This window comes from Rhinichthys klamathensis, unplaced genomic scaffold, assembly GCF_029890125.1.
Source record: "Rhinichthys klamathensis goyatoka isolate OS25496 unplaced genomic scaffold, OSU_Roscu_1.1 h1tg000196l_1, whole genome shotgun sequence".
Classification (NCBI taxonomy): domain Eukaryota; kingdom Metazoa; phylum Chordata; class Actinopteri; order Cypriniformes; family Leuciscidae; genus Rhinichthys; species Rhinichthys klamathensis.
The window spans coordinates 3,662,041-3,685,780 of NW_026606722.1; the positions used below are offsets into that span (position 1 = coordinate 3,662,041).

Consider the following 23,740-nt stretch of genomic DNA (forward strand, 5'->3'; position numbering starts at 1 on the left):
ACTGCGGCTATAGAGAAAAGCCTTCTCGATGTATAGTCCATTCGCCAAGCGCTCACAGGATGCCCCCAACTGCGCGTGGACTTCTGCTGCACCTTCACCGTCCACCTCACACACAAAAACCTCTCTGACGCGAGGGAAATGGTGCAATTGGCAAAAGGCGGAGTGATCTGGAACTCTTAAGTGCCATGAAGAGACAGAGGCATCCCAGTCAAGCAGCACATCCCTCTACACGCCTGAAGATGAAGATGATCTCATGCTTGCGCCCCTTTACCTCCCTGTCTCGTTTAAAAACAATGTCTTCAAGGAAATTCGCTGCATGATTCAACAATTACGCCGTATCTCCTGAATTATCGCCTTTCTTCATCAAACGAGATCATTTCATGAATTAAACTGCAACCCAAAATGAAATTTCCAACGGAAAACCCAAGGAAACCAGGGAACTGGAACCCTCCACAAGGTAGGTACACATTTCGTTTCCAAAATGCATTTCCATTGCGATATTGTTCATGCCGCATTTTAGACAGAAGTTATAATGAGCATAATGAAGCATCACGCGCTCTGGCATCCAGTTGTCATGTAGAGTGATTTAAGAACCCAACAGATTAAATCAAAAGCACTTTAACCAGGATGCGCAAAATGATGATGGAGTACCAATGGGTGAGGTAGTTGACTGTGTTCAGTTTGTCTTGCATTGTCAAAGGTTTAACGTCTCTAATAATGGATTTCATTCTGCCCATCTCAGCAGTGGACACCTTCATTAGTATTCACATCCACGCGTGTCAATCACAACATTGCTTCATGCTCCTCTAGGTCTTCCCCACAAGATAAATCACAATCACGACGTGACCGATCGAACTGTATGGTTGATGTTTGCTGCGATAGTTTAGCAGGATGGAAGAGGAAGAAATCATAGAGACGTCTACTATATAAGAAATGATCCTGCGATCTTAAACAGAGGCTCATCATTACTTGTCTAAGTCTGCGAGTACTATGCAGAGATACGAGCTATGCATAATGAAACGCGGGGGACACGCGCATTACCTAATCTTACTATAGCGAAAAATATCTCACATATTTACGATAAGGCGTTTATATACTTAACCACGTTTCAGATAAATGTCATACAAAGTTATAAACGTACTTTAAGACCTTCCTGAAAAAAATAATAATTAGTTTTATACGTTTGATTATTTAATTTTTGTCGAATGAATAAAAGTCATTATTGTCTATCTATATTTTAATCTAAATTAGTAAGACTTATTAAAAGTGTTAATTCACATAATAATTTGATCAGAAGGTTTATGGTCAAAGGAGCTTGTAAACAACCGATCGGATTGTCACAGTGAATTATTGCGGTCATGCTGCAGGGATTGTCCACATAAACAGCTGTGCAATACTACATCATATTGCAGGCGAAAGCATTGCCTGACTACAAGAAAGTTGAGGGGAAATTATTTGAGGCTTACTCTTCATATGTGCCTTGTGTGATTAATGAATTTTTTGGCTTATTGATTCAATTTAATTTATTTACAGTTCCACCTCCACAAGATGATTTAAGTTTTTTTTAGAATATGCATATTAGCAGTGTTCTTATGTTTTTACCTGTTTAATAATGTGTTAATGAATGTAGTCGGTCAGAAACAGTATAGCTTTGTTGCTCCACCCTGGTGCTGCATCTGCTTTCTACTGTAATGGGTTTTCAGAAAGCCAACAGAAGTGTGTGTGTGCAGGCATGTGTGTGTATGTGTGGATATGCAGCACTGATAAGGAACACAAGAGGAAAGCAAACCCTAAGCTCAAAAAGTAAATTAAATTTGATTCTAATTTTTGATTCTTGAATAGGCTAGTTTTTCCAGTGGATAGATGACAATGTAAATCATTGGTCTGGAAATCGCAGGTCTTTAGGTTGATGGGCAGCAGGAAAAAAAAAACAAATCATCATATAACAGTGCTTTTGGGATAGCAAACATCATAGGTTTAGCAGCTTTTAAATGAATAACATTTCTGTCCTAAAATATAAGATTGTACAAACATTTTTGTTCACTGTGTACTTGGTGTTCAATGTAAAGTCTGTGTGAACGCCATTTCACCAAGTACAGCATGTTCCTGGATCACCGTCTATGTTGATCCTGGAACAACACTCCAATCAACCAATCAGATTTGCGGAACAAGTTTACAGTTTGTCAGGTTTAGGCTTACAGCCAGGGTTAGGTGCTTCTACATCAGTGTTGTTCACCTATCATTTTCCTCTGATTTTAGGGATAACTAATGGGTAGGGTTAGGTTTAGGGGTAGGGATAGGATGAGGACAAAATTTCCAGACAGAAATGTTGGTTGATCCAGGAACATGTCTTACTTGGCAAAATCACGATGACCGTAAAATCTGAGTCCTAAAGCAAAATCAGCTAAGAACCAGTGTTATACATTACATAACAGTATTGTCTTTCATTCCAACAGTGCCAGTGCAGACCAACCTGGTGCCGCCAAAGAAGGTCCAACCAGGGATGTTGCAGTCCAGTTTGGTGCAGGCCAGTGTGGCCACCATGCAGAACCCCATGGGGTGCTCATTACCCCGCCTTTCTGTCTCCCGGCCTTCTAGTATGGTGGCCAGCATGGAGGCGGTGGCGGACGGCTCAGCCCTCCTCACAGTCATGAAGTGGAAGACTGTCCTAGCCGTATTTGTGGTGGTGGTAGCGTACCTGGTCGCTGGCGGTCTGGTGTTCAGAGCCCTGGAGCAACCCTTCGAGAGCAACCAAAAAGACACCATCACTTTGAAGAAATCCGCCTTCCTGCAGAAACATCCCTGCGTGACCCCCAATGAGCTGGAAGAGCTCATCAAGGTAAAACTGTTGCTTGTCTGTAGTAGAGCTCAGGCATCCCTAGTGGGATCTCAGATCTAGTGTAACAATATAGCTTCATCGATCTGTCTGACATGTGAGCTTCACTCATGCAATACACCGGGGCACAGCGGTTGGACAATGCTAAATGGAGCAACCGACGAAAATAAATGTCAGAGCAGACTTTCATAGCAGATTTATGACAGCAAGGCGTTGGAGGCATTGAATAGTGCCCACGATGGCAGTAATCAATCTGTTTAGCAGTATTGAAGCAATGTGCAAAGTCCATTCTGGTCTTTAATGGTTCCCACTTACCGAGCCTACTTTAACACGACTTTTCAGGAATGTGCTCAGCGATAAAACAGCAGAGATTTATGGGGGAAACATTGCAAACCCTGCAACCTTTCAATCTCTGAATCCTGAGTAATATATTTTTGGCAGGTCTATGATGTGATGTCTAATGGTGTAACAAAAAAGATTCTTCATTCCTGCAAAGCTGATGTACGGTAGATTTATGATTGACTTTCCCCCTCTCACATCAAGGGTTCAAGGTTTTGTTGATTGGCATGAACCCATTTGCCCCTGCTGGTAGATGATGTAACTACATCACCTTGGCTGCAAAGACCATCTTTCTCCTTAGTCCAAGTATTCTGACCAAAACAAATGTTTTTAAGTAGTATTTAAATGGCAAATCTTTATTAATATTTACCAGTCTGTTTCTTTTTCGGAATCTCTTAAAATAATTTTCCCTGTTTGCGGTCTTTGACATCACAGCTTAGGATAGAGAAAAGCTCCGTATAAGTAGTCCTTAACGTCCCCCTGTGGTGAAAATCAAGCTTTTAATGTTGTTTATGTCTATGTGGTGTTTTTAATATGCTTGAAGTCAAACCATGTACAAATTCATAAGTCAACACCATTGCTGAGTATTTTCTCCTTAAAACTGCAGTGAACCAAAGACACTCTCAAAAACACGGTTTGAAATCGCTGGTGTTTCTGACGTCACAAACTATCATGTAACCAATCACGTCAATGAGTGGATCTCTGAGCTGGTGTGAGAGAGTGGAGGCGGGGTTAATTTGCATATTCATAGAACCGCATATACTAAATGAGGCAAGGGTGTACAGTTAAGTTAAGTACAGTACAGTTTCGCTTAAGTTAAGAGACACACAAAAAAATATGTTGTTGTCATTGACGTCAAACCTGGCCAGTTTGAATATCCAAATAAAATTTGATTGCTGTGTCAGTAGGGAAGATCAAGGGACAGTTCACCCAAAAAATTCTGTCATCGTTTACTCACTCTCATGTTGTGCCTCAGTAAGCAATTGTTGGGTCTGGTGCAAAACCGTCATCACAGACTCCATCCACACGATCACGTTGAAATTCCATTCTGGATCTGCAGTGAAATCATGATCATCCCACCTGGTCTCCCCAAGCCATGGGCTCCGGATAAAAGGTCAAGTTGTTCTCCTTTTTCAGCAGCCCAGTCTGTATGCATTTCTTTCTTATGTGGAACACAAAAAAATAATTACGAAGAATGTTGTAAACCAAACATTGAAGCATTGAAGCCTATTGACTTCTACTATATGGACAAAAAATATATACTTCTCAAACTATCTTCTTCTGTTCCACAGGAAAAAACAGTCATACAGTTTCAGAATGAAATGAGGGTCTGATGACAGAATTTTCATTTTGGGTAAACTATTGTCACGCGTTGTTGCAGTTGAAGCGCATGACTCGCATATGTCCAAAATCCAATAATCCAGAGCAAGAATATTCAAGAGAACTAGCAACACTGAACAATGAACAGAAAGAGCTCAAGGCTTAAATACTCAGGGAGGGTAAACAACTGAACAGAAACAGGTGTGTGGAACTAATTAACAAAAATAAACTAACTAGGGAACACAGGCAGGCAAAACAGGGACAGAACACAGTGAAAATGAAACCAAAATGTATTTAAGCAAAGCTAGTGTATGCCTTTTGAAGACCCAACAAACTCTCATGGCAGTTCTTAAATATTTTTTACATTTTGGCGAATTCGTACAATCTAATTTGTACGTTGCTACGATCTGCTCACACCCCAATGAATGTTAGGTTTAGGAATAAGATTAGGGCTGGATCTTCATTTTTCTTTTTTTTTTTAGTACTCATTCATAAGTAATTGCAAATTCATAAAATAAAATAAAAAAACTCATAAAATATTTATGTTTACATTTATATTTATATTCTTGTCCATGTAATCTGTTTATAGCCTGGTTTACAAGGTTCAGGTTTTGTCCATGCTTGACAGAAACAGTTTATTTGTCTTGCAATGTGTCACCTTTTGCTAGCCCTGAGAATTTCAGGGACCAGTGCTCACACTGCTCCTCATAAAACAGGGAAAGTGGCGCCCAAGTGCAGAGACCTTCCAGATATTGACTCTGGTTCTGTTCCAATACCAAGTGAGCTGCCTTCATAGACAGCATTGTAAGGCATCATAGGCACCCTCACAAAGGAAAGGCTGTTCTAAAGGATACGTTCTTCCTGGCAAATGCTAAAGCATTTGATCAATTAATTAATAATTAAATGTCAGGGGAGTTGCGTTAAAAGATTAATGCTCTATCGCGCTTGAACATAATGTACCATCTTCACTAAACCCTATTCTAAAAACTAACCGATAGTGTTAACAAAAGCAAATGCGAGATAAAAACACACTTGCTGAAGCAACCATGCCATTTTAGCTTGAGGTGACAAACAATAATTTGTACCAGGTGAGGTACCAAACAAGTTTATTACATCAGAAATGCACTATGGTAAAAGTGTTTTGAGGTCATAACTTGCAAATAAGGTGCAAATAACTGCCGGGTGTTTTACTGCCACTGGTGTTCATTTCAGCCGGAAACTGCAATGAATTGAATGTACGTTTTTGGAGTTTTGAAAAATGGTAGACATTTTTCAAATGACCCAATAAAGTGCAAAACTAATTTAAGATGGTAAACATATTTCAAAAATAGCTCATCAAGTTAGCATTTGGATTGTACAACCCTAAACGCAAAAATCTTAAATACATTATGGTTTACTGGAAGTCCTTAGATATTTTTGTCAGACTTTAGATTAGGGTCCAATTCTCACTATTAACTATGACTTTTCCCTCAATAAACTCTTAATAGCTACTTATTAACAGTTAGTAAGGTAGTTGTTGAGTTTAGGTATTGGTTAGGATTAAGGGATGTATGCAGAATAAGGCATTAATATGTGCTTTATAAGAACTAACAAACAGCCAAAAGGCTAGTAATATGCATGCTAATAACCAACTAGTGAGAATTGGACCCTAAACTAAAGCGTTTCTTTAAATGTTATTTTCCGATATTTTCATACAATTCAGATCAGCGTCCAAAACCATGTTCACGATACAAGCAGCTGCAATACTCTGTCAATGTCTAACTATTCTACCACTTTCATTATTCACTCCACGGGTTACAATACTAACACTGACTGGAAAGTTTACACTTTATTTTACAGTACAGTACGTGTACTTACATTGTATTTACAATGTAGTTACCCAAGAAAGTACTGGTAATATAAGGAAACGACATGGTTTAAGGTAAGGTTTGGGGGTAGGTTCAGGGTTAGTACCAAGTTATTAGTATGGTATGCACATAGGGAACAGGACTGTAAAATAAAGTGCTCCCACTGGAAGACCATTTGTTTAAGTACACAGTCTAAATTCAGGACTTCTGATTGTCTTGAGTTGTCAATGTTGTTGTGTAGTTCTGGTCTGGTCTGATTTTGGCTCTAAAATGCTACGGATTTTTTTTCTCTCTAGACGTCCTTGAGAGAGGAAGCCAAATTAAAGGACTAGAAGCTTATTTGATAGATGAGTGATGATAATCATCCAGCTCCGCAGATAAAGAACAATCAAGTCTTAAAAGCATCCATTGGGGAATCTTGATTCTTTTTGCACTAATGGGGCTCCATCAGGAGTATGGGCAGGGCGAAACGTGAAGCCCGCCCGTTGCAATGCTCCCTGGAATGACTAAGGCGGGTAGGTTAAAAACCATAATTGAATCAATAACCTGAAACCCTAATTTAATCTAGAACCAGCAGCATTTGAAAGCTTTGTAACAAAGCACCGTTTTAAAATAGCTCAGCCTCACTGACTCCAGAAGAGAATGAGAGAGGCGTATGACAGCGGCTTCTGCTGTTGAATGTTGCTGGAATGCTGGAAGACAAATAAAATGGAAAACAGATCTGCAGCAAGAGATGTAACTTGTGGTTTTGCTGATTATAAATGCTGCAAAGCGTCGATGATTCAGGCTAGTGGCGTGTGGATAAGCTGAATGTAAGCTGTTGCTTTCGCTCTGCTCGGGCTGCGAGCTGTGCATATGTACTGCAATCTGGCAGTGATGTAACTGTACTGGAGGTGAAGAATTTGAAGAAATGCCAAAGCACTTATTCGAGCTGTGCATCAGACAGAGCATGCACACTGAAAAAGGTGTTTTCAGCTAAAATGGCCAGGAAATGTTCAAGCATTAGCGGACTGTATGTTCTCTGTCTGGTCTAAAGCTCCAGGAATTGCTTTTGCTCAGATTCTTCACCTCCAGTTACATAACTCTACTTGCAAAGAAAATGAAGGAAAATATTCAATTACATTTGACTTTATACTGTTATTTATCCTACTTACTACACCTCTGATACAAAAAAAAAAAAAAAACAAAAAAAAAACAGGATTACATGTTTTATCCAAATGGCGACAAATGGTTTATCCAGGAACGATTTGGAAGGGAAATACTCACGGAACCTGTAACGGTACATTTCCCCCTAAAACCAAAAGACTAAAAATCATTACAAACAAATAAATTAAAACATAAATAAATACATGATTTTTAATGATGATGCATATAACACTACCATAATATATAAATACTTGGGAATGAGACTTCATATTTTGTTTAGAGTTATGAGAACTGGATTTTCTTTTTTTGTTTGTTTTACTTTTGGGGGTAAAATATCTTATGGATAAATAATATCCTTAGTGAACCTCATGATGTCCAAGTCATATTTTACCACAAAAATCTGAAGAAAAAATATATTCATATATTTGAAAAGACCATTCAAATCAGGCTAAAGTAGGCTTTTTTTTGTAACTATGTTTTACATCTGGGACCTGTATAAACTCTGCTGACAATGAACACAGTTTGAATTGTATGTTTCAGCTGATTTGCTATTGTAATCAACAAAGGGTATAAGAGATACAACTTAAAAATGTATTTTCAATCAATTGCAAAAGACCATGTATTGTATGTGGCAACTTAAAAGGCTATAGGTAAAATTAAAGAAAGAGGGTATTGTGCCACTGTGTGACTGTAACCGGTTACCATGAGGCTTGAGAGTGAGTAATTTTGGAAACTACTACAGTATACAGTATGACAAATCTGCATACAACAAACAAGATCTGACTTTTTTTTTTTTTCATGCTTTCGGTATAAATTTAATTTGGAATCAGGGCACGGTGCCACAGTGATTAGTAAAGATGTGGTTGCCTGATTCATTTGGCTGGGTTTAAAGCAGAATCTCATAGCTATAAAAAATAGATTGCTCATGATATCTCAGGTCAGTATTTACAGCTTATATATATGGTTTACTTCTGTCACAATGACTCATGGTGAGATTGAAGCTCCCAGACACTGTCATCTGAGCACCTGCTGTCTGCTGTAAAGATGCATTTATGTTTCTTTCAAATCATGTTCTTACCACCATCAAAGTGGTATAACATCTCCATGTAGGGCACACAGACAAATAGACAACTCCCCCTTGCAATCAAATGGAATAAAATTATATTCAGATCAGTTCAGTGGCGAATTTGAAGAAGAGTTGGTGTCGCACAAACAGATGGAATGCAAATGTGTGCTTTCTAGCAGTCTGTGTTGAGGTAAAACCCATTTATGGTAAACGGTCGAGAACATTCCATTATAAGAGAAAAGTGATCTCTTCGAAGAGCGTCCATCCAAGGGACAGCAGTGTCCATTTTTGGACTGAGGAAAAAAATCTCGAGCTGATTGATTGCCATTCTTTATTATTCATAAAGAGCGTAACTTAGTTCTGTAACTTAATTTTGATCAGCAAATTTGACAAATTTCCATTATTTTCTCTTGCATGAGGCTCTGCTTTTGGCTCAAGCTTGGTATTACTCATCCAGTCTAGACCGAGAGATTCTGAATCTGCCCTTGTGTACCTGCCCTTCAGCTGCCCACACGCTCGTTTCTCACACCTGAGCCGCTTCCTGTTGATCTCAGTATAGTTCTTCCATCTGCTCTCCAGGTTTCCCGTTGGGCCGAGTGACCGTTTTCTGATCCGCCCTCTCAGTTCCTCTCTGTTAATGATACATCTGATCATCATAGGCTCATTAATGCTAGATGGCTTATTTGAATCATCTCCTCAGTGGGATGCCTTGACCATGACAAACTATGTGTAAAACTTCAGTTTGCTTGACAAAGGAGGATTTATTTATTGTTTGTTCTGTGAAATTCTTCCAGACATCACTAGAATGTCTGAGGCAACATGTATTATGCATTATGTACTATTTGATTTATGGGCTTTTTGGAAAAATACTACCTCTACCTACATACATTACAATTCAAAAACTTATTTCCACACAATTCCATGCACCATACAATGTTATGACCTCAAAACACCTTTACCGTGGTGCATGATTTGTAAACTAACAGATTTTGATTTTGCATCACATAAACAGCTCCATATGTTTGGCATTTTGGATGTACTGTAGTAAACTTGCTCGGTTGCTCAACTGATACAAGTGTTGCACTTGAGAGTTGGAGCGCTCCGGGTACAAGTCTTGTGAAACACAAGTCCCGATAAAAGAGCTCAAAGACTTGTAGAAGCAAGAAAAAATGGCATGGTTAGCATCACATTTTATCACCGCATGTGTAATTTCCGTAATTTTCGGCCGTCATAAAAAAAAATCAGATCGGGTTTCAGCGTTTTTTTTCGCATCCGCAGCAAACATTCAGAGCCACTGAATGACGAATACGGAAATCTCGGACTGTGTGCAAGGACCTTGAGTCTTTTTGACAACTGTGAGAGAGCTATCTCTGTAAATGTATGGGTTATTCTTTTTGAGATATTGGTTTATAAATTGCACAAAAGAGCTTAAAAGCCTTAGTGTTTTGCCATTTTCAAGTAAATAACTTCATAATTCCTTAAAAATGCATTCAATATCAGTATGGATTTTTAGAGTTTCAGTCCATTTAGATGTTGAAATTATTTGTTTATTCTGGCCTGATACCAATTCAGAATTTCATTACCACATTAAATGGTCTGTCACTGGAATGGACTATTAATCATTTGAAAGACGTGCTGCTTATGCAATGACCTTAACTCCAGTCTTATCTCTTCCCAGCACTCCGTAGATGCAGTGAACGCTGGAGTCAGTCCTATCGGAGACACGTCATACAACTCCAGTCACTGGGACTTGGGGAGTTCCTTTTTCTTCGCTGGAACTGTGATAACAACAATAGGTAACACCTAGACATACCTGTATAATATAAATACATTTCAAACTGCGATACCACTTTATTTTGATGGTCCCTTTTGAACATTCTGTTGACTAGAAGCAACTTTGCAACTACATGTCAACTAACTCTCGTTAGAGTATTGGTGTACTGTCTGCTTAATATCTGACAACTCTTTATTGTGATTCTCCCCAACAAACATCCTACTGACTAGAAGTAACTTTGCAAGTAGCCTACGTCAACTTATTCTAACCCTATCTACTAATACTCTCTACTAACACTTTAATGAGAGATAGTAGACATAGATACAACGTTACTTATGGTGAACAGAATGTGTTAAAGGGACCATCAAAATAAAGTGAAACCCAAACGGATACGATAAGGAACAAGACTTCTACAAACCACGTTAATATGCATAGCTCAAGCCAAATACAAGGCATTTGCTCATGTCTTACATTTATAGTCTCACTTTCAGTCAGTATGCCAGACCCTATAACCACCGATCAATATTTGTTCTTTTTTTTTCTCCGCCAACCCCACTTATTTGCCATGCGTGAAACTACTCATGCTTTAGGAGCAATTCATTGATTTTAGCTACATTATTATAGTCTAATGAGATCAAATAAATTGGTGGAAAATCTGTAAATAATACATACATGAAACACCACAATGCATGTGCATTTAAAAAAATAAATAGACATGAATGCAAAGGGAGGCAGTGTTTCACCATTTGCACTCCATTGGAGGTCTAAAGTTATACACTTGAAGTGTACGCTGTGTTACCTGCCAGAGCCTGTGATTGATTACTTAAAGAAGCTGTTGTGCAATGCAGGTGAGTATTTAAATGCTGACATGACTCTCAATGTCATTTCTCATTGGCTCAGCCATCCAGTGGGAAATGGACAAAGGGATAAACAAGATTAGTTTTTACACTTCAGTTGCTAAACCTTCAAACATGCTCTCAGTAGACACATTTTGATCCATGGGGACCATAGGAGGCAATTTCCTATAATGCACGTTAAACCTAAAAAGTATTAAATTAACAGACTGGAATTAACAGACTGATTTGGAGTGCTATAATACGAAGACGTTTATGACTCTTTTATTTGATTTTGTGTAGTTCCTGTAGTTCAGAGGCTTTGAACTAAATATCCATCTAATTAGTCAATAAATTCCTCTTTCTGTGAGCCCCCTACCATTATATGACTTTTTTTTTTTGCACTACATCCGTCATATGTCATATTGAATATACTTAACCTAACATCCTAATACTACTGTCCTCTTCAGCTGCGTCTTAATTTACAGCATTGCTCTCTTGTCTTTTTAAGGTTATGGCAACATCGCTCCAAGCACAGAGGGTGGGAAGATTTTCTGCATCCTTTATGCAATATTTGGCATCCCACTCTTTGGCTTTCTGCTGGCTGGTGTTGGTGATCAACTAGGGACTATTTTTGTGAAGAGCATCGCTAAAGTGGAGAAAATGTTTAGGGTAAGTGAAGTGTTGTGCACAAAACTAGTGTTTCTTTCCTAGGTTATCGAAAACAAGGTTAAGTTAAGTGGATAGATGTACAGTCTGTTCAATGGATTTTGTGGTAAGGCACACGTCTGAAGGCTGGAAAACAATTTTGCCCATTTTTTTCCCGATTTGCAGTCAAGACGAGTCATCGCTACTTATCAAAAGTCCGAAAGTTTTGGGCAGTAGGAGCTTAACAGAAAATTAATGATGGGCTCAGATTTTTTTAGCTTCAGACTATGATTCCATTCAGTAAGAGGATATCAAACATGCTATACAGTATATGTATGATATTTGATATTTTGAGCCATTTTGCATAGCTAAATGACTTTTATTTTTCTTTGTTAGCACAAGGTAGAAAACTATGGATCCTCGTTTCATTATAAAAAGTTAATTACGACTTTTTATCTCACAATTTGGGCTTTTTTCCTCGCACTTGCGAGTTTACATCTCGCAATTCTGACTTTTATTCTCAGAATTGCATTTACAAATATGTCTGGGGGCTATATAGAAATTAATTAAATAATAATTTTAAGAAATTTATACTTATAACTGTATAAGTGTAATTATATTTACTGTATTTTTTTTTTTTTTATCAAATAAATGCAGTCTCGGTAAGTATAAGACTTCTTTCAAAAGCAACACCAAACTCTTGAACGATTCTTTGCATGCCTGAAAAACACTACTGTGATGATTTCAAGCAAATTAAACTAACAATGTATTTTTATGTTATACACTATATTTTACCCTGACAATTAGCACGTCAAGTGTTATGTTTATCATTTTAGAGTATGCAAGGTCACTCCTTGTCATCACTTCCTGGGAGGCATTAGTCAGGACTGTGTTTGTGTTAGGTTAGTCAGTGTTTGCACAGCAGAGGTAAAGGCCTAGTAAATAAACAGAGAACTGTGGCTCCTGATGCCAGCAGGCTCCAGCATCTGCAGGACGGGTTGAGATCACACCTCATTACAGCTAATCAATCTCCTTCAGATCATCATTAGACCCTTCAGAGAGCTAATGAACACATGCCAGCTTCACAAAGTCACGAAATGTCTTCTCATGCCACGTGTGGCCGCTGCTGGCGACGAAGTCGTGCTGTTTGCGTGACTAAGAATGGCTCTTGTACTGTTGCTTCATGTTGATATCGCTTTTTGTCTATTTCACCCCTCCCAGCGCAAACACAATCAAATAAGCCAGACCAAGATCCGAGTGGCCTCTACGTTGCTCTTCATCCTGGCGGGCTGCATCCTCTTCGTCACCATACCAGCCGTCATCTTCAAGCACATCGAAGGATGGACCGGGCTGGATGCGATCTATTTTGTGGTCATCACCCTGACGACTGTTGGGATCGGAGATTACGTTGCAGGTACAAGCAAAATTTACTTTAAATGGATGTGAAAAAAAAAACCCACTTCTCACACTTTGTCCACCAATAATGTCTAACATATGTAGATTTCTGTCATTTTTGTTTTTGAAAGTCTTGGAACTTCCTACCAGTTTTATTTCCAGTACACCTGAGATTATGTATTATTCTAACGACATAGTTTGGAGGAAAATATTTGTTTTTAACATTTAAATAATAAAATGACAGATCACTTTGTCTTGCAAAGGCTAATTTCTTAGCTAGTATTTTAAGTGTCCTTAAATTTTAAGTGTCTTTGATTGGAAATGACGCATACTAATATTTTGTTCATGAGTGATATATAAGCAAAGTAAATATACCTTGATTTCTCAGTGTTTCTTCACATTCAATGTCTCAGATTTCATCTCATGCCCTTCACATTTCAACTAAATCTATGCTGGAAATCATAACACAACTGACGGACAGTCCTACGTAAAAAAAAAAAAATAGAAATCATAAAATAAATATTCAAGTTAAATATTCAAAAATTGAATGCAAGTTAGTATAGAAGAATAAAATGTCATCAGCATGTTCCAGTGGTAAACAAATAGAGCAAGATTAATCGCACTTTGGCAATTGTGGTTTTTATGTACGCTAAAAAATGAGGAGTAAGCGAAAGAAGAGAATATGGATGCGGTCATGGCTAGGGAAAATAGGGCAAACTTGGCATGCCAATTTTGCAAATGGTCCTTAAGGTAAGTAGTTTTAGCGCCATGTCACGTTGATCAGTACGTCATTTCATGTTGCATTTTTATTGGCTAGTCAGTAGACGTAGGTCGTAGAAGCAAACTGTAAGAAAAATCAACAAAAAATGGGACAAAAATTTGCAGAAGTTAAATAAACACTTAAATAAATAATATTCTCATTTACTGTAGATCCCTGTCATGGGACATCAATGGCTTTTGGTTTGCTGCGGTAGGCAAAAAGAACTTTACTTATGAAGTTGATTCCATTATAGACTTTGTTTCAATTATACCCGAATAAAGCACACACACACACACCATATAAAAGCATTTTATTGTCTTTTTGAAAGTATTTGTACTTCCGGACACCATGAATTGTCAAGAAAAAACTGAGCTTGCCTGATTGCTGTTGTCAGGAAAATAGCTTACATGAATTTGGCAGGAGGTTTTGATGCGTGTCTCAAAAAGTATCCTTGTAAGTTTGAAAGACAATCAAATGATTGCATCTCTGAAATGAAAGTGTCATTTATGCATCTCTTCCAGGAGGCAATAGAAGAATAGAGTACCGTAAATGGTACAGGCCGCTGGTGTGGTTCTGGATCCTAGTTGGACTGGCGTATTTTGCTGCAGTTCTAAGCATGATTGGAGATTGGCTGAGGGTGCTTTCTAAAAAGACAAAAATGGAGGTTAGACTTATAGTAGCATTGCATTTACCTTAATTATTCCAGCTAAGCTTTTCTACTTCCATGTATGATGTAATGGTTAATGTTGTGACGCTTATAGCTTAATTTATACTAAAAAACACAATGAAAATGCAATTTATATGTACAATAACTTGAGTATGGCTCTTATATAATGAACATGTTTTTAGTTTCTGTATTATAATTCATTTAGGTATGTTTAGGAGCATAAAGGCAAACATATCAGGGTAATACAACTTTCCTGATATCATAATTCAATAAAAATAATCCATAATATGATTTTTTTTTTTGTAAAAATGAAAGCAAAACTATTTGACTTTTTGAATACAAAAAAAAAAAGTTAGATTTTTAGAGAAAACCAAAGTCTTGTGAAGCAAACAATATGCAGAAACATTGCAGGAGAAAAAAGTCTCTTAATATCCAATAATCGTATGTTTTTAAATCACAAGGCTGGCTGACAAAATGTCATGTGGTGCAACCCATCAAAGACGCTGATGTATATTAATAAAAAAAAATCATGATATTTGTAAAAAAAAAAAAATTTTCTTTAATACATATTTTTTAAAATACATTTTTGAAAATAATTATTAAGATGTGTACACTCACGTGTGCTTCAGGAAAATATTACTTTTAACTTAATGGTTACACCACATGACATTTTCTTGAATTCTCAGAATTTTTTCAAAACTATTTGAAACCAACATGAATAACTAAGAGTACATTTCTAAGACTTTGGCATGTGTTTTTTTTCTGTTTCTTTATCACGGACACTAGTATATGTCATTGACCTGTAACAAAGTTCAATCAATTATTTGCATGGACAACTAAAGGCTCACAGGTTTATTTGCCATTGTTATCTTGTTCAAGGTGGGTGAAATTAAAGCTCACGCCGCAGAGTGGAAGGCCAACGTTCGAGCAGAGCTCCGTGAGACCAGACGTCGACTCAGTGTGGAAGTTCACGACAAACTGCAGAGGGCCGCCACCATTCGCAGCATGGAGCGTAGGCAGCTGGGTTTCGACCAGCGGGCCCATTCCCTAGACATGCTGTCCCCTGAACGTCGAGCTGCCTTCAATAGCCTGGATGCCACCAATTTCAAGACATCCTCCCAGGAGAGCATCGACACAAAACTCAACAACCTACGTCTACGAATTGAGCAGAATGAGCATCGACTGAGCGACCCAAGCCAGGCATACTCTGAAGATAACATTTTCAACCGCCTTGGTTCAGTCACAAAACTAGCCAAGAGGAGCAAGAACAAAGAGTTGAGGAAGAACATCCCAGATGACGGTCGGAAAGCTTTAGATTCCTTCAGTTGTAATACTCCCACAATGGATGAGGAGAAGAAAGAGGCAGAGGATGAGGAGCTCGAGAAAGAGGACAACACCAGTCTGACCAACTTACCTCTCTTTGTGGAGAGCCCCAATAAACAAAACGGATTCATGCCTCTACCGCCACAGACCAAAGAGGAAGAAAACGAGACAAAACTTGAAGACAAAGAGTTCCATTTGCAGATGGAGCCCTAGAAGGAAGCGCTTTATTTAAGGAATTGAAATAAATAACACATGCCTAAAGTGCCTTGTTTAGCCCTTACCCTGATCTGAGATGTGAGAATCTCAATTTCTGCTGTTCATTTAACTGTTCACTGTGTCCTGATAACTTGATAATGGAAATATGGCGAGTGTAGCACTGGAAGACACTTAGTCCTCTTCTTCAGACCGGCGCTGATTAATGCTTGTATACGTTGGAAAGAATCTCTCCAAAAGTCCTGGACAACGAATGAAAAATCTGTAGCAAGCTACAATGGCAGTTCTTTGAAGTGTAACTAAAAGTGCTGCACTTTCAATGTTCTCTCTGCCAGACTGTAATTCAAGGTCATTCATCCAGAAACATAATTGCTTAAAAAAAACTATGTTTGTCAAGATTTCCCACCCATTCTAAATGGAGAAACTAATCTTGAGTCTTGAAATCCCCCAAGATCAAAGATGATAAATCTCTTCGAAGATTATAAAACCATGTTAAATTGTTGACATGTTGTATATGCACAGAGCTGTAATACAAGTGCACCAATATGTGATCCAGATTTATGAAGTTAACCTATAAAATCTCAGGGCTTGTAGTCCTACTGTAGTTGTTCAATTGTACGGTATGTCTGACATACAATTTCCTGCTAATGCTGTTGCTACACAGTACTGTTTTAATATTTTTGAAAGTTAAGGAAAATGGGACGTAAGAGAAGCCATATGGTAGACATGAAAACATTATGTAAAAAAAAAAAAGAATGTCTAGTAGAGTTTAATCACAAACCACTGAATTGTTTATTCATTTAATATCCATTTTGTTTAATGTAATATTTTACCCCAAAAAATGCTCTAAACCTGCATGACTTTCCTAGTTTTGCAGAACCCAAATGAAGATATTTTCAATGTTTCAAACGTTATTTTTTTTGTCCACACAAGAAAGTCAATGGGATCCAAAACAACATTGGATGTTGATAACAATTAATATTTTTGGGTGAACTATCCCTTCAAGCCGTTGTCTTGACACTTTATTAGTTGTCTGACAGTGGCCATTCCACAACATTAACATATCAACAATCTTAAATAATAGCATTTTAAATAACTTGTTTGAATTCAATTCGACCAGACTTTTAATATGTGGATAAAAGACATACTGTATACGGCGTACTTCTGTTTTAGCTTCATAAAAGTTTGGGACGCCGTTCCATTGACAGGACAATATTATTATTATTACTATTTATTTTAATTTATTTTTGCAAGATACCCTTTGTTGAAAATACTAACTGAACATGTTTCACAAGGTTTTCAAATGTTGCACTTTTTGCAAGTTTCTTTCTATGCTTTACAATTATCGTCTCTTCTTTTCCAGAATATTTCTGGACTGGACTTTTGATGCACCACTAAATAATTTTGTGCTAATCGCCTGGGAGCGTCTGACATATTTGCGTGTGCGTTTGCGTTTAAACCAAACACCGCTTCGTCTGATGTGATTGTTGTCTTGCTGACTGTATTAATGAAAACTCCCTTCGGCAGAGACACGTATCAGTACCTCATTCCCTGCAACTCGTAAACGCACACATACAAACACCTACAGCTGCAGCAAAATGCTTGTCGTTAAGATAATGTTAATTACTCTTTTCATGTTTGCAATAGAGCGAATGCAGCGACGGACTTTTTCTCTGTGATAAGAAAAAAGCTATATGAAAATGTACAATGTTTTAAAGCATTCAATACAATTTAGAGACATGGATCCCTAAAGCATGCTACTGTGCTAATATGTTATCATGCTATGGTATTGATTGTACCACAAACATGCTTCTTGAGACTTTGAAATGTCCAAGTTTGAGCTTTACTTCGGGCTGCACATGCTAGTGAATTGCTGTTCGCAGTATCTGCAGTATCTTGTGCAACCATTACATTCAATGTAGTGAGTGCCTTTTGGAAATAAACACAGATGAACACGAATCAATAGTTTGTTTGCTGTTTTCTAAATGTCCTGAGGCAGTGTTATTATCAGATATATATAGTTTCCCTCACTCAAAGGTCAACTTGATACATAAGAATTCATAAAAAAAAAATAAAAAAAAATTAAAGAACACTGAATGTGCTAAAAATCTTGAGGTGACATTCACTTTCAAATGTGTTTCCAGGTGTAAACTCATTCTGCATTACAATAGCAAATATTGTGCAACTTAGATGGGGAATAGATGCCTCTTATAATAGGTCTCTTGAATGGAAATTAGCCAGACTACTACAGACATTGATCTAAATGCTCAATAACAGGTAAATAAAAAAATAAATAAAAAAACCCACTAAATATTTGATTGGCTAAATTGTTCGCACTGCCCTTTAGTGCCGTCACTGCAAGATAAATTTCAATTTGATTGCAGACCGCCGCTTACATTATTGAGCTATGGGAAGCAGCTCTTCTCAACATTACCGACCTTGACATCTGAGCCAATAATAGTGAAGAAGCTGCAAATGGAGGTAAATGTAGAAGTAATCTCCTTTGGGAACATCTTGTGTGTTTGGCTCCATTAATGTGCATCTTATCAGGGCTGAGGTTCAAACATTATCCCCATTTTTTTCAGTTAATAGTAGTCCATAAAGCAACACTTAAACTATAAATTGCATATACATTTGAGAAAATTTTTCTTCATTTGTTCTATTTCAGTCAATCAATCAATCAATCAATCAATCAAACAAGATAATTAGGCCTATGTGGAAATGGATGAATGAAATGTTAATTTCACAAAATTACTGTATTTATCTGAATTCTTGTCATTATCTGGAAGGTGGAGAGGTAAATTTAAAGAAACAATTTAAGAGACTACACATTTTTTGACATCCCTCGGTTTGAATTTTTTTTTAAAAAACATGTATGGTTACAATAATACACGTATAATGAGAGTATAATGGGGAAACTGTACACCACCAGAATATGTATAAATATGAATAGTTAAATATAAATAACTAACCAACCTTTTATGTATAAAATAATACCCAATTTCTCAATTTACATTATGAGCATGTCAACTATAACCATAAATTAATGCAAGGTGTTGCTCCTCAACTGGATGATTTAGACAACTTTAGATTAATTGTGTGTAAATAAAAATATGATCATCACCCTTAAGCTCACACACTCAAATCTTCCAGTACACTTGTCCCACTTAATTTAAAAGTGCATTAAACCTATTTTATTAGCCTTCCTCTTAAGATTGCATTTTGTACAACACAGATTTATACAGCTTTACACCTCTCAACATCCTTCCCATTTTCTCACAAGCAACAGTTTCACACACTCGCAAGAACATCTCTACACCACAATGTAATTAAAAAGTGTTCAAAACTTTCCAAATTATTCTGTACTGCAGTAACTCCACTCATGACAGCAGCGAGTTGAGTGCTTAAATGACTAGTGGCATGTCCTGACTTTTTGGCCCATGTGGGGCAAAGGCTCATTCAAGGGTGACATCTGTGCCTGGCTCCTTGTATAGGCAACAACTAAAAGAGAGTTTTGCAGCTCGAGTAGAAAGTGTTCACCAGGATGGCATTCATCTTCTTCATGTAACACTGATTTGGCCGACCCGAGTATGGTTTTCAGACTCCTAGACGGTCTCCTGTGGGAGTTTTCAACCAGGATTGACCTTTTATCACAGGCCATGGAGCATTGTACTATGTATATCACCCCAGGCCAGAGATGTGGAAACCTTGAGTCTGTCCTCCTAGGGGGATCAGTTCCTAAATGCAGGTCTCTCCACTGAGGTGGTAGAGACCATTCTCAATTCTAGAGATCCCTCCATGAGGAAACTGTACACCTTAAAGTGGAGAGTATTCACTTTATGGTGCAGCGAACGTAGGTTGGAACCAGTTAACTGCCCAGTGGCTTCAGTGCTGGAGTTCCTTCAAGACCGTAGTTTTTCTGCCAGTCTTTCCCCATCCACACTTTTGGATCCACTTTTGACTTCTGGTGGATCTCTGGGGAAGCACAACTTGGTAACACTTTTCCTTCATGGTACTCTGAGGATGAAGCCCGTGGCTCAAGTTAGAGTTCCGACTTGGTATCTAGACGTTACAATGGCACACTTCGAGCCCTTGGACTTGGCATTTGATAAACGCATCGCTTTAAAGATGTCATTTCTATTAGCAATTACTTTACTCAAGAGATTAGGATATCTGCAGGCCCTGTCAGTTGCCTCCTCCTGCTTAGAGTTTGCCCCGGGCAGATCAAAGTTTTTCTCCACCCGAGGTTGGGTTCTCCACCCTAAGGTGCTACTGCGGCCACTAAACAAATAATCAGCAGGTTGATTGTCGAGGCTATTTCTATGGCTTATGAGGTGCGCTTGTCTCCCCTCACCTCTTCAAGTCAGGGCACATTCCACTCTGAGTATTGCTTTCTTCAGAGAGTTATTGTCGGGGGTATCCCTTCAGGAAGTTTGTGATGCAGCAGGGTGGTCCTCTCCACACACATTCATAAGGTTTTACAGCCTGGACCTTCCTGTCACTCCAGGGTCTCAAGTTATTTTGTCCTGAGTTGTGGCGGGACAGCTTCACACCAGGACAGGAATTAATCAGCATAGCGAAGTGGGTATTTCATTCCCCAAAGCGTCACCTGGGGCGCAACCAGGGATGTAGTGGAGGCTAAACGCACGTAAAAGCCGTTTACGCACCTCCCAATATTCGGAAATAGCGTTTACCCACCTTCAAAGTGCGTTTATCCACCTCTAAATTGCGTTTATCCACCTCTAAATAGCTATAAATTAAGCTTGTGTCGTTTTAGTTTCATTTTGTTCATTATTAGTTTCATAGGTTGTTAAACCTAAGACGAACTCTTTCATATTGCGCTGCATTACTGTCGATGTTGTTGACTTTTACTGACAGTAAGGTTGCGCTGTTGACGCTCGCGCAGCCTCTCCAGGAGAAATGGGCGCAGCACACATACACACACACACACACACACACACACACACACACACACACACACACACACACACACACACACACACACACACACACACACACACACACACACACACACTCAGTTAACAACATACTGCCTATAAAAAATCTAAATGTGGAGTTTTTATATTTTTAACCCTTGTGTTATGTTGCGGGTCAATTTGACCCGTTTCGATTTTCAAGTTGTTGGAAATACTGGTTAGCCTTTGTTTTTTTTCTTGATATTTTGTGACTTTTTCTCATTTATCATGATGAACATGCATGCAAAGTTTCAACATGCTGATGTGTTTTGACATATACAAACAAAATTACTGTTACGTTCGTGATGTTCGCGGGTCAATTTGACCCTCATAGGCAGCCATTCAAAAGCAACTGTACAGACACAAAATAAAAACATTTATTTTCTGTATGTCAGGGCACTTCAACTCCAGTTCTAACGTGCAAGTGTATCTAAAAGTGCTCTAACCCTAACCAAACACACTTGAAAAAGCTAAAATTACAGTGTTCAGAATTATTTGCAAATTACAGATGAAAATCTTTGTCAGACACAGATAGTAAAATAAGCTCTCATTTCAATATTCAAAATATCTAAAATACCTAGTTTTTAACCAAAACTTTTATGTAGGATTTTCAAAGGCAGCTTCACAGAGCCAAAAATAAATAAAAAACATTTATTTGATGTATGTTTTTGTTATGTTTGGTTTCTCACTTCCCAGTGAGTGAATAATGAAACTAGGAAAATAGGTCTTAGGAAACTAGGTAAAGTTAACTTAGGAAAATGAAACATTTTCATTATACAGCAATTTTTTTTGTTCAGTTACGATGTTCAAAGCATAAAATGTAAAAAAAAAAAAAAAAAAGTAAAAAAAAAATATATGCAAAAAAAATCAGTATACTGTTTATTTTCCAATTTTGTCAAAACAAAACTGTTTTAAAAAATGTTTTTAAAACATTTTCATAAATCATATTTTCAGATATAATGTTTTTTGTAATGTTTGACAAATGTTGATATTAAAAGTTTACAGTTTGTATCTAAATCTTTGTTGTTTTTCATAGTGTGATTTTTGAGGAATTGTATTGAGTCCAATTAGGGTCAATTTGACCCGGTCCATAAGGGGTGTACACAGAAATCGAACAGAACACAAGGGTTAACATAGCCTAAGCAACCTCAATCATTTTTCCTGAACACCATCACGATTGAAAATGTGACATTGATTTCCTACAACAGTTCAATAAACAGTTAAAATTAAGTCACTTACATTTTAGATGCAATATTGGCTGTTTTTTGTTCTGTTTCAGCAGCGAAAATAGTTCCAAACAAAAATCACAGCAGAACCACGGTGCATCTCACAGGAACACTCGACCTGTTTTCGTTACTGAATGATTCAGCATTTTGAACGAATCGGTTGAGTCCAAGATTCAATGACCCATTCATAAACATCTGTCTCGTTCTTGAATGAATCAGCCGTTTGAACAAATCGTTTGAATGAATGAATCAATGACTCACTCATTAAGACGGTCCCCTGCCACCACCTACTGTTTCGGTTTCGTGTTATGTTTAAAAAGTAGATCATTCTTTCCAACGTTTCTTATTTGTAAATTTAAATCAATTTCATAACATTATTTTACGCAATTGTAATTTTTCAGTGCAAATGATTTAATTTGATCAGCCCTAGTGTCTTATTATTCGAAATAATTGAATTTATTGATCAAATTTAGGAATTTAAAATGAAAGATGAAGCATACGTTAAATTAGATTGGGGGAGGGGATGCACTTTTAAGGTGCAGATATTACAATATGCCGATTTAAATATCAAAGCTGATTGAACACTGATGAGAATATTGTTTCAGAATAAATTAACACAAAAAATAAAATAAAATAAAAAATCCGGACGAGAAACTTTTTTACTCGGACAAGTGAATGAAAGATTAAGCATATGAAAAGGCTTAATGTCGAGCCCTCCCTATAGAAATGTCATCAGGATACACATACACCGGTAGGCAGTGGCCCACCTTACCGGGTGACCACGTCGTGGTCCACCAGAATGTATAGTTAACCCACCTCTTTTTTTACCACTACACCTCTGGGCGCAACACAAGTTCCCTCGAAAGGGAACATCTCAGGTTAAGCATATAACAATAGTTCCCTGAAAGGTGAACGAGACGCGGCGTCCTCTTGCCATACTTCCTGCATGCCTGGGAGTGGCTTTTTTCAGCCAATCAAAAGCTAATGCTGTTGTATTGCTGGCTTCCCTTTATAGTTTCTGCCTTACGCCTGCACACACCACGCGGTGACACAGCACCAATCAAGATTGGACTAGTTGCACACGTCACGCTGAAGGCGTTCCCCAAAGCATCTTCTGGGACACAGCATCTCGTTCCCCTTTCAGGAAACCATGGTAACATACGTATCCTGAGAAGTCTAATTGGGTGCATTTAAAAGTTTGCAGACATTATTTGATTTATCTAGGATTATATGAAAGCTTCTCTCACAGACAGGGGCAAAACACTCGTATCAGCGGCATGTAAAGGTGAGCTCTCACATTAGAGCTGGAATTACACCTGTCACAGAACAGTACGGATGTGACCCTGAAGAACAGATGAGCTCTTGGCAAGG

The 23,740-nt window shown here is 37.9% G+C and overlaps 1 protein-coding gene across 2 annotated transcripts; it reads left to right on the forward strand.

Moving 5' to 3' along the window:
• Positions 1–17,597, forward strand: kcnk10a (potassium channel, subfamily K, member 10a). Of its 2 annotated transcripts, XR_008808171.1 has the most exons (8): positions 1–457; positions 2,457–2,839; positions 10,233–10,350; positions 11,673–11,833; positions 13,031–13,223; positions 14,486–14,628; positions 15,511–16,462; positions 17,531–17,597. XR_008808171.1 is itself a non-coding variant. In XM_056262716.1 (7 exons), the coding sequence occupies exons 1-7, from the start codon at positions 403–405 to the stop codon at positions 16,165–16,167; spliced, it is 1,710 nt and encodes a 569-aa protein (XP_056118691.1). In that variant the 5' UTR covers positions 1–402; the 3' UTR covers positions 16,168–16,531. The 2 variants fall into 2 exon arrangements, 1 of the variants encoding a protein (XP_056118691.1); XM_056262716.1 differs by lacking the exon at positions 17,531–17,597 and having other exon boundaries at positions 15,511–16,531.
• The last annotated feature ends 6,143 nt before the right edge of the window (positions 17,598–23,740 follow it).